This window comes from Sinocyclocheilus grahami, unplaced genomic scaffold (assembly GCF_001515645.1).
Source record: "Sinocyclocheilus grahami isolate Dianchi unplaced genomic scaffold, SAMN03320097.WGS_v1.1 scaffold908.1, whole genome shotgun sequence".
NCBI classification, from domain to species: domain Eukaryota; kingdom Metazoa; phylum Chordata; class Actinopteri; order Cypriniformes; family Cyprinidae; genus Sinocyclocheilus; species Sinocyclocheilus grahami.
In genome coordinates, this window is record NW_015506087.1 from 432,000 (window position 1) to 443,982 (window position 11,983).

The 11,983-nt window shown below is 38.8% G+C and overlaps 1 protein-coding gene across 1 annotated transcript; it reads right to left on the reverse strand.

Moving 5' to 3' along the window:
• Nucleotides 1-5,053: 5,053 nt before the first annotated feature.
• On the reverse strand, nucleotides 5,054-8,246 carry LOC107564076 (leucine-rich repeat transmembrane protein FLRT1-like). The gene has a single exon (XM_016249073.1). The coding sequence runs from the start codon at nucleotides 8,116-8,118 to the stop codon at nucleotides 6,037-6,039; it is 2,082 nt and encodes a 693-aa protein (XP_016104559.1). The 5' UTR covers nucleotides 8,119-8,246; the 3' UTR covers nucleotides 5,054-6,036.
• Nucleotides 8,247-11,983: the final 3,737 nt, after the last annotated feature.

Below are 11,983 nucleotides of genomic sequence, written 5' to 3' on the forward strand. Positions count from 1 at the left end.
TTTTCAGTCCCTGGTGACTAAGTTTTCATTTTATCAGCATTCTGCAGCAACATTCTGCTGAAATATTTTGCTAAATTTCTGTGTTCCAAGGAAGAAAATGTTAATTTCTTGTCAATTTCAAGTTGTATTAGGAATGACAGGAGAGTGAGAAAAAGATGACAATTTTCCTTTTTGAGTGAACTAATTGTTGCACTTGGACAAACATACCAACAACCAATAAATAAAAATACAAAAAATGGGACTATGTTATTAAAGCATTGGTGCATCGGGTAGTTATTAAAGTCAGGCCTGCTACATGTCCTGTGCACTCCTCACCCTTTCTTCAATTTTACAGTTGTCTTTCTGGCCTAAAAATAAAAGGCTGAAAACCCCACAGATCAATTTAAAAGGATAGATCAACGAAAATGGAAGTTCTGTCATCATTTACTCACCCTTAAGTTGTTCCAAACCTTTATGAAATTCTTTCTTTTGTTGAGCACAAAAGAAGGTATTTTGAAGAATGTAACCAAACAGTTTCTGGTCCACAATTACTTCCACAGTATTTTTCATTGAAATCAATGGGGACCAACAACTGTTTGGTTAATCATATTCTTAAAAATATATTATTTTGTGTTCAACCAAATAAAAAAATAATAAAATCATGCAAGTTTGGAACAACTTGAAGGTGAGTAAATGACAGAATTTCCATTGTCGGTGAGCTATCCCTAAAAAGGCTAATTAAAAGCAAAATTCTGTTTTTGGTTTACAAAAATGACATGCTGCGAGGCTGAACTGCTGTAAAAGCAGTGTGTATTGAAATGCCATGAAGTCTTGATTAATTTCCATCTCTGAAACAGAAGTTAGGAGTAGTTTTTTTTCTTTTTTCGGAAAGGCGTAAGACAAAGTGCCAACACAACAGCAGACAGCAAGAAGATGACACAACATTTCATGCACAGTTCAACACCACAGGCTTCATTTCCGTTAGGCCTCTGCTTCAATATCAAATCCATGTTTTATGTGTATAATCTCTCACTCTTTCTCAGTTTAGAACATTCTACTTCCATCTCTCCAATCATCTTTTCTCTCTCTATCCATCTTTTCTTTCCTGTTTTTGACACTCACACTTCAATGCCAAATAGTACATAAAATACAAGGCAGTGTAAGCTGTCTTAAATTCTCCACAAGTCCTCAAATACATAAATACAGCAGAGCAGAACAGAAATTTTATGGAGACTCAGTGGAGGCCTTTTGTAAAAATTAACATAACTTTTCTCTCTGACTACTAGAACCATTGAGTAAATTCTCTGATAAATCCTTCATTAGTATTCGGTTCTGCTGTTGGCTTAAATGAATGGGTTGAAGACATTGACAAAATGCTTAATTTCTACACAAGGGGAAAAAAAGGTGACTTTTTTTTTTTTTTTTCAAATCAAAATTGCATCCGCCTTAGAAAATTATACAACATTCTGATGCACTCTCTATCTTCCACAGTGATGGTCCACAGTGTTATGGTTCAAATTCCTGGTTTCCCCTCCAACACTCTCCCTCTTCTCCCTAAGAATCACAGCAGTAAAACCGATGTGGTTAGCAGCGAGGCCATATCTTTATCTACAGTGAAATTTGGAGGTGTAAATAAGTGATTTATTGACTGAAACTTTGTGCTAAAACTGTGGCTAAGCAACCTACAAACCATGAGCCACCTTAACAGAACATTGGTTTAGTCTCTGTGCATTATAGGGGACAGTCTATTGAAAACAAGCATTTTTTATTTTTTTTTTGCTTTTGTAGGAAAAGTAAAAAATGAAAAATTTAGAAAAATTATAACTATTAGCAGGGCTTTATGAGTTAAAAAAATAAAGTGAAACAAATGGGGGTAAAAATTAAACAACTAGGGAACAGAGTTATGACAATGTCCAATATCTAACTTTCATTGTTTGTATCTATCAACACACCAGGGTTCAGTTGCAATTTTTAAAAATAGAAAGTTCCTCAAGACACATGAAGCCATTTCATTCATCCTCTCAACTTTTCACCAGTCTGAAACTAGAACAGTCATCATAACACTTGTTAGACGTTATCGTAGTAGCATCAGGCAGCTTTCAAGTGTATCAGAATTCAAATGAATTTAGTTTTTGAGGCATTTCAAACCTTGCTGCAGTTTTTGAGGGCCATGTCTCTGCTTGGTCCAGACACTCTATTTAAATTAAGAATAGTAGTCATGTTCTGCAGCTTGTTCTCCAAAAAAAAACTGTGCATGTGAACCCATGCATTTTCCAGAAGGATCACTTAAAACAACACATTTCCAGTTTCCTCTGCGCAAAGAGGTTGCCTAGTTGATGCAGGATTCCTGTCAATCCCGGTTCAAATCCTTGATTCAGGGAGATTCATCCCATAGGAGACAAATATTAAAATGTACAGCAGGTTGTTTATGTTCAATTAGAAGACTGCCTCCCTCCCATATATGCACTGAGCTCTGTGAAAAGTATGTGAGCTGAATGCGGTGTGGGCTGCCCTTGAATCCACCTCAGTGCACCAGCCAGAGTTAAAACAGCAATGTCAGGGACACTGATCATTACACCGCGAGGTGAAAACAGCATTTGGTATCACCACCTGAAATGGCATCATCGCCTCCTGGCACCACATTTATAATGCTTCCTATAAGCATCTGGGCCAATTAAAAGTTTTATAGTGTCATGAACAGCAGGCTACATTGTAATGGAGACCAGAAGGCACAAAGAGATTCTGCAGAGCCCATGTTGATTAAAAACTGTGTATCTATGCAGTACATGACTCCTAATTATTGTTTCTAAATCAAAGCTATCATGTGTAGGAGTAATCTATATCTGGAATGCCTCCTTCTCTATAGCCACGGTTGGTACCATATCCAGAGTTGGTCATGTTATGGGTTGGCTTGTATAGACCTGTGCCATTCGAGGGGAAGATGGTGTGTATAATGTAATCCTCTCTCACTGGTTTCGATTGAAGGGGCTGCCTTGTTACTATTGGTGTCATCTGAAATCCTGGACCTCTGATCTCTAAGATAGTATTGTCTTTCTTTGTGCCTGACTCAATGTAGTCATCATAGTGTTTGCTCTTGCGAGAGCTACTATGGCTGTAATGGCCTCGTGATGTGAAATGTCCTGCACGGTGCCCATACCAGCAGAAAATGGCAATGATAAGAGCGAGGGAAACTATTGCCGTAGCACCTCCAATAATTCCTGCAAGAGGAAGAGAAGTCAATTGATCAGAGCTCTCATCTTCACCATCATCATCAGAACGGCTAGGATCAGACGTTTCTGTTCTGGCACAAACTGGAACCTCATTTGATTCTCTTTCCCCCCCAGGCAAACTACTCCTGCTTCCACTGTTAGATACTAGAGGTACCATGCAGATGATGTAGCTGGAAGCAGGCTGCAGGGAAGTGAGAAGATACTCCCGCCGATCGCCTCTAACCAAGGTTTCTGTGATGGATCCCATGGCAGAGATGGTTCCTAGGCGAAGCCAGCTTAATCGAAAGGAAGAAGATGTTTGTGCTATGCTCCAGGTAACACGGATACTGTTGTGGGAAAGGGGTTTCACATTCAGGGCCAGGTTCTTGCCCACACCGCTGCTGCTTAATGTGTAGTCCACACAGATCAATTTAAAAGGATAGATCAACGAAAATGGAAGTTCTGTCATCATTTACTCACCCTTAAGTTGTTCCAAACCTTTATGAAATTCTTTCTTTTGTTGAGCACAAAAGAAGGTATTTTGAAGAATGTAACCAAACAGTTTCTGGTCCACAATTACTTCCACAGTATTTTTCATTGAAATCAATGGGGACCAACAACTGTTTGGTTAATCATATTCTTAAAAATATATTATTTTGTGTTCAACCAAATAAAAAAATAATAAAATCATGCAAGTTTGGAACAACTTGAAGGTGAGTAAATGACAGAATTTCCATTGTCGGTGAGCTATCCCTAAAAAGGCTAATTAAAAGCAAAATTCTGTTTTTGGTTTACAAAAATGACATGCTGCGAGGCTGAACTGCTGTAAAAGCAGTGTGTATTGAAATGCCATGAAGTCTTGATTAATTTCCATCTCTGAAACAGAAGTTAGGAGTAGTTTTTTTTCTTTTTTCGGAAAGGCGTAAGACAAAGTGCCAACACAACAGCAGACAGCAAGAAGATGACACAACATTTCATGCACAGTTCAACACCACAGGCTTCATTTCCGTTAGGCCTCTGCTTCAATATCAAATCCATGTTTTATGTGTATAATCTCTCACTCTTTCTCAGTTTAGAACATTCTACTTCCATCTCTCCAATCATCTTTTCTCTCTCTATCCATCTTTTCTTTCCTGTTTTTGACACTCACACTTCAATGCCAAATAGTACATAAAATACAAGGCAGTGTAAGCTGTCTTAAATTCTCCACAAGTCCTCAAATACATAAATACAGCAGAGCAGAACAGAAATTTTATGGAGACTCAGTGGAGGCCTTTTGTAAAAATTAACATAACTTTTCTCTCTGACTACTAGAACCATTGAGTAAATTCTCTGATAAATCCTTCATTAGTATTCGGTTCTGCTGTTGGCTTAAATGAATGGGTTGAAGACATTGACAAAATGCTTAATTTCTACACAAGGGGAAAAAAAGGTGACTTTTTTTTTTTTTTTTCAAATCAAAATTGCATCCGCCTTAGAAAATTATACAACATTCTGATGCACTCTCTATCTTCCACAGTGATGGTCCACAGTGTTATGGTTCAAATTCCTGGTTTCCCCTCCAACACTCTCCCTCTTCTCCCTAAGAATCACAGCAGTAAAACCGATGTGGTTAGCAGCGAGGCCATATCTTTATCTACAGTGAAATTTGGAGGTGTAAATAAGTGATTTATTGACTGAAACTTTGTGCTAAAACTGTGGCTAAGCAACCTACAAACCATGAGCCACCTTAACAGAACATTGGTTTAGTCTCTGTGCATTATAGGGGACAGTCTATTGAAAACAAGCATTTTTTATTTTTTTTTTGCTTTTGTAGGAAAAGTAAAAAATGAAAAATTTAGAAAAATTATAACTATTAGCAGGGCTTTATGAGTTAAAAAAATAAAGTGAAACAAATGGGGGTAAAAATTAAACAACTAGGGAACAGAGTTATGACAATGTCCAATATCTAACTTTCATTGTTTGTATCTATCAACACACCAGGGTTCAGTTGCAATTTTTAAAAATAGAAAGTTCCTCAAGACACATGAAGCCATTTCATTCATCCTCTCAACTTTTCACCAGTCTGAAACTAGAACAGTCATCATAACACTTGTTAGACGTTATCGTAGTAGCATCAGGCAGCTTTCAAGTGTATCAGAATTCAAATGAATTTAGTTTTTGAGGCATTTCAAACCTTGCTGCAGTTTTTGAGGGCCATGTCTCTGCTTGGTCCAGACACTCTATTTAAATTAAGAATAGTAGTCATGTTCTGCAGCTTGTTCTCCAAAAAAAAACTGTGCATGTGAACCCATGCATTTTCCAGAAGGATCACTTAAAACAACACATTTCCAGTTTCCTCTGCGCAAAGAGGTTGCCTAGTTGATGCAGGATTCCTGTCAATCCCGGTTCAAATCCTTGATTCAGGGAGATTCATCCCATAGGAGACAAATATTAAAATGTACAGCAGGTTGTTTATGTTCAATTAGAAGACTGCCTCCCTCCCATATATGCACTGAGCTCTGTGAAAAGTATGTGAGCTGAATGCGGTGTGGGCTGCCCTTGAATCCACCTCAGTGCACCAGCCAGAGTTAAAACAGCAATGTCAGGGACACTGATCATTACACCGCGAGGTGAAAACAGCATTTGGTATCACCACCTGAAATGGCATCATCGCCTCCTGGCACCACATTTATAATGCTTCCTATAAGCATCTGGGCCAATTAAAAGTTTTATAGTGTCATGAACAGCAGGCTACATTGTAATGGAGACCAGAAGGCACAAAGAGATTCTGCAGAGCCCATGTTGATTAAAAACTGTGTATCTATGCAGTACATGACTCCTAATTATTGTTTCTAAATCAAAGCTATCATGTGTAGGAGTAATCTATATCTGGAATGCCTCCTTCTCTATAGCCACGGTTGGTACCATATCCAGAGTTGGTCATGTTATGGGTTGGCTTGTATAGACCTGTGCCATTCGAGGGGAAGATGGTGTGTATAATGTAATCCTCTCTCACTGGTTTCGATTGAAGGGGCTGCCTTGTTACTATTGGTGTCATCTGAAATCCTGGACCTCTGATCTCTAAGATAGTATTGTCTTTCTTTGTGCCTGACTCAATGTAGTCATCATAGTGTTTGCTCTTGCGAGAGCTACTATGGCTGTAATGGCCTCGTGATGTGAAATGTCCTGCACGGTGCCCATACCAGCAGAAAATGGCAATGATAAGAGCGAGGGAAACTATTGCCGTAGCACCTCCAATAATTCCTGCAAGAGGAAGAGAAGTCAATTGATCAGAGCTCTCATCTTCACCATCATCATCAGAACGGCTAGGATCAGACGTTTCTGTTCTGGCACAAACTGGAACCTCATTTGATTCTCTTTCCCCCCCAGGCAAACTACTCCTGCTTCCACTGTTAGATACTAGAGGTACCATGCAGATGATGTAGCTGGAAGCAGGCTGCAGGGAAGTGAGAAGATACTCCCGCCGATCGCCTCTAACCAAGGTTTCTGTGATGGATCCCATGGCAGAGATGGTTCCTAGGCGAAGCCAGCTTAATCGAAAGGAAGATGATGTTTGCGCTACACTCCAAGTAACACGGATGCTGTCATGGGATAAGGGTTTCACATTCAGGGCCAGGTTCTTGCCCACACCGCTGCTGCTTAATGTGTAGTCCAATCCTGTTTCTGGGAGACCGACGCCTGGTCGCTTGGACCTGAGTGTAAACAGGGACCCTTGGGGGGGAGAAAGAGTGGTAGAAATTACTCCTGCTGCGCCTCCACTCACTCTGTTACCACTAATGCCAACCCCTGTACCTACTCCACCACCAGCAGCAGCCAACTCACATTCATCCATCTGATTTGTGAGGTCTCTAAGCGCCATGTCTCGGACTCGCTCTGGTGTCTGGCAGATAAAGCCTCTCACTGTAATTGTATTCCCCTTTGCTTCCAGCCAGTCATGTAGCCAGCGCAAGTTGCACCCACAATGCCATGGGTTTCCTCGCACAAGTAACTGCCCCAAGCTCTCCAAGTCCCTGAACAATCCTCTGGGAAGGGTAGTCAGATTGTTTCCAGAGAGATCTAGGCGCTGCAGTCTGCGCATTCCATCAAGTGAGCCCCGAGGCATGTGTATAAGGTTATTGTCCTGAAGGGATAGTCTCTGCAGGTGGGCACTGGGCAAGTTAAGTGGGGGTGTTTGAAGTGAATTACGGACGAGGGAGAGTTCTGTTAAGTTTGACAAGCGTGAGAAGGTGTCATCAGCTATGCGTTGATTAGCTAAAAGATTACCATCCAAGACCAGGCGACGTAAAGAGGACAAACCTCGGAAGGCATGAGTAGGAATAGTAGAGATTCGGTTGTCGTCTAAATGGAGCTCTTCAAGTGAGACAGGAAGACCAGATGGGATGCTAGAGAGGTGGTTTCTGGAAAGGAAGAGGAGACGTAATCGAGGGTTGTCCGCAAAGGCCTGGTCCTCAATACTCACTGTAGAAACAGAGTTGTCGTCCAGATGCAACTTTTCAAGTAGTGGAAGTCTAGCAAGTGCAGTCCTTGGCAACACTCTAATATTGTTGTCCTGGAGGTGAAGCTCTCTTAATGAAGGTGGCAAATGCATGGGAAAGTCATCAAGCTCATTATCATAGAGATATATGACTCGCACAGTCGTGTGATGTTCCAAGGACCTAGGAAGTCCTGCATTGTCAATGTGATTGTTCTGAAGATAAAGTACAGTTGCAGATGGTGGTAGAGGTGGGATTACGCTCAATCCACGGTCATTGCAGTAAATAAAGTCCTCATCACAGCGACACACAGATGGGCACACTATGTCACCTTCGCCATCCAGTCCCTGTGCAGAAGCTGTAGTCATCTCCAATAGTTCAGCTAATAATGTGAGGCACAGGAGCAGGAAGAAGAGCAAGTCTCGAAGCTCTCCTACACCTTCAGGACCCATCATGCAACCAGCAAACTCTCCTATCCTCCACTTGCTTTTTATAGCACAATCAACCAATTTAATGACTCTTTACAGAAGATGACTCAGAAGTCCATTTAGACTTGTGGCGTGTTTTGTTTCACCCTGGAAAAGGCAAGAGAAAGAGAGAAACACACATTAGTTATCAAATACCATGGACAGATTTTTGAATGTTCCAGTAAAAGTCAATGAAATGCCAACATCATATACATGCCAATACATGTTAATTAAATCAGGTCCAATTGCTTACTCATACTTACAATTTAAACCATTTTGCATAGTTGCATTTTATTTGAAGTTTGAACCAATAACCTCAATTACTGCACTAATTATCAAGCATTACAAAACATTTAATTAGAAAGTTTGAAATACAATGGCATGGTTTCATATTTGATTGTCTTACCTTATCAATATCTTTTTGAAGACATAATCATCCAATTATAAAATGTATATTATAATCAGAGCCATACTTTACATCACAATATTTAAGCACTAAGCATGATGGAGATAACAGATTTCTTTGCAAACTAATTTTATTAAAACTCTATAAACTCTCTGGTTGGTGCAGATACTATGGTTATTGGTCATACACAAAGAGTACAATGGTTCTACACAATATTTTTATTTTACTTTATTTATTTCATAATTCAACCGTCTACTCTGATGCCAAACTATGAGACCTTAAAGGGGTCATATGATGCTTTTTTAAAGATCATTATTTGGTGTATTTGGTGCAACAGAACATGTTGACATGCTTTAATGTTCAAAAAACACATTATTTTTCAAATACTGTACATTATTGTAGGTCCTCTATGCCCCGCCTCTCTCAAACGCTTTGTTTTCTACAAAGTCCCTCCTTCCGACAAGCGCAGTCTGCTCTGATTGGCCAGCTGACCCAGTGCATTGTGATTGGCCGAACACCGCAAGCACTCGTCGGAAATGTAACGCCCAAACTTGAAATCGCATCATATGACCCCTTTAAGGATTTCTAATCCTGTGGCTTCCTTTTGTTTTACAGCCTTAATTTTTATTTTAGCCATCACAAGTACAGAATTGTTAACTAAAATTAAAATTAGTATAGTATAGGTCCAGCTTTTGGCCGATTCTTACCAAATATAGTACATAGCCTCGTTACCTTGTATGTATATGCTAAATTTAATAATGTTCAGTAATTAACTGTGCAACTTATTACCTGCTGGTGGCAATTTCTGTTGGTCTGTACGATTGATTTTTCATGGGAAGGTTAGCAATTGACATGACTAACATACAAATTAAATTTAATCTTTCTGTTTCCCTTTATTTGATGGTCCCTTTAAAACATTCTGTTGACTATAAGTAGTGTTGCACCTACATGTCTACTAACTCTCATTAGAGTATTAGTAGACTAGTAGTAAACTGGTAGGGTTAGGGTTAGAATAAGTTGACATGTACTTGCAAAGTTACTTATAGTCAGTAGAACGTCTGTTGGGAGACATGACAATAAAGTTAGCAGATATTAAGCAAACCGTCTACTAATACTCTGATGAGAGTTAGTAGACATAGGTGCAACATTACATATTGTCAACAGAATGTTCAAAAGGGACCATCAAAATAAATTGTTACCAATCTTTCCTAACAAACTGTTGTGGCGTTATGACAGGTTTTTAGTTGAAGTGCCCCCCATAGGCAGATTTGGATGCAACTGGGCATGCATCCTCGGAATCTCTTGTTGTCTAGGTTTGAACATTGTGTAGATATAGGTCAATTAGCCAAAATTAGCAACACCAGGGCATTTAATTGGTGTAAATATCCATAATGCTTTGATAAATCAAAATTCTTTTGATAGCTTTTTGTCATGAGGGTCTTGATGAGGGCAGGATTCATGTGAATCAATCTAATCACCTAGGTGGAGAGTTTTAGGGTAGAAAAAGAATAATTGGTAAAACAGTACAAATACAGGAAAGTGAGTGTGGAATTGAGGGTTAGTGTAAAAGCGGTGCATGTTGTGTTTTAAATGACCTAAATGAAACATATGGTCAAATGAGACTGCTGACCAATATTGCATATTTAGGTCACTTCATACAGTACAAAGATGAAGGATTAAGAGAGGGGGAGAGAGACTGCTTTACAGATAGAGTAGGAGGGATTAGTAAACATATGTGTTTGTGACATCTGGATTAAGCAGGTGTTTTCGCTTACAAGGTTCATACTCTTTTACGTTCAGCCTCACCTGGCAGCAGAGACATAATATTAACGTGCATTTTCTAGAGCAGGGTTCTCAACCTGGGGGCTTTGGTTGGGGAATGTTATTTTAAAATATTACTGTTAAAATGTGATATAGATTACCTTAACAAAAAATTGCAACCACACAGAACACCCCAGCATTTTGGATGCACTTTGCATGTGCAAGAATGGCACAATTGAGTAAAAATCTTGTTTTTAAAACGGTTTATTATTTATTCTCCTAAAAGAGGATAGACATTACTTAACAATTCTGACAGTAAATCAAATGAATACTTTAGTTCATAATTTGAGCCCCTTTTGAGGAGTGTTACAACCATTTTTGCATTCTTACATGTGAAACCCAAGCTTTATATATATATATATATATATATATATATATATATATATATATATATATATCTAACTCTCATTAGAGTATTAGTAGACTAGTAGTAAACTGGTAGGGTTAGGGTTAGAATAAGTTGACATGTACTTGCAAAGTTACTTATAGTCAGTAGAACGTCTGTTGGGAGACATGACAATAAAGTTAGCAGATATTAAGCAAACCGTCTACTAATACTCTGATGAGAGTTAGTAGACATAGGTGCAACATTACATATTGTCAACAGAATGTTCAAAAGGGACCATCAAAATAAATTGTTACCAATCTTTCCTAACAAACTGTTGTGGCGTTATGACAGGTTTTTAGTTGAAGTGCCCCCCATAGGCAGATTTGGATGCAACTGGGCATGCATCCTCGGAATCTCTTGTTGTCTAGGTTTGAACATTGTGTAGATATAGGTCAATTAGCCAAAATTAGCAACACCAGGGCATTTAATTGGTGTAAATATCCATAATGCTTTGATAAATCAAAATTCTTTTGATAGCTTTTTGTCATGAGGGTCTTGATGAGGGCAGGATTCATGTGAATCAATCTAATCACCTAGGTGGAGAGTTTTAGGGTAGAAAAAGAATAATTGGTAAAACAGTACAAATACAGGAAAGTGAGTGTGGAATTGAGGGTTAGTGTAAAAGCGGTGCATGTTGTGTTTTAAATGACCTAAATGAAACATATGGTCAAATGAGACTGCTGACCAATATTGCATATTTAGGTCACTTCATACAGTACAAAGATGAAGGATTAAGAGAGGGGGAGAGAGACTGCTTTACAGATAGAGTAGGAGGGATTAGTAAACATATGTGTTTGTGACATCTGGATTAAGCAGGTGTTTTCGCTTACAAGGTTCATACTCTTTTACGTTCAGCCTCACCTGGCAGCAGAGACATAATATTAACGTGCATTTTCTAGAGCAGGGTTCTCAACCTGGGGGCTTTGGTTGGGGAATGTTATTTTAAAATATTACTGTTAAAATGTGATATAGATTACCTTAACAAAAAATTGCAACCACACAGAACACCCCAGCATTTTGGATGCACTTTGCATGTGCAAGAATGGCACAATTGAGTAAAAATCTTGTTTTTAAAACGGTTTATTATTTATTCTCCTAAAAGAGGATAGACATTACTTAACAATTCTGACAGTAAATCAAATGAATACTTTAGTTCATAATTTGAGCCCCTTTTGAGGAGTGTTACAACCATTTTTGCATTCTTACATGTGAAACCCAAGCTTTATATATATATATAT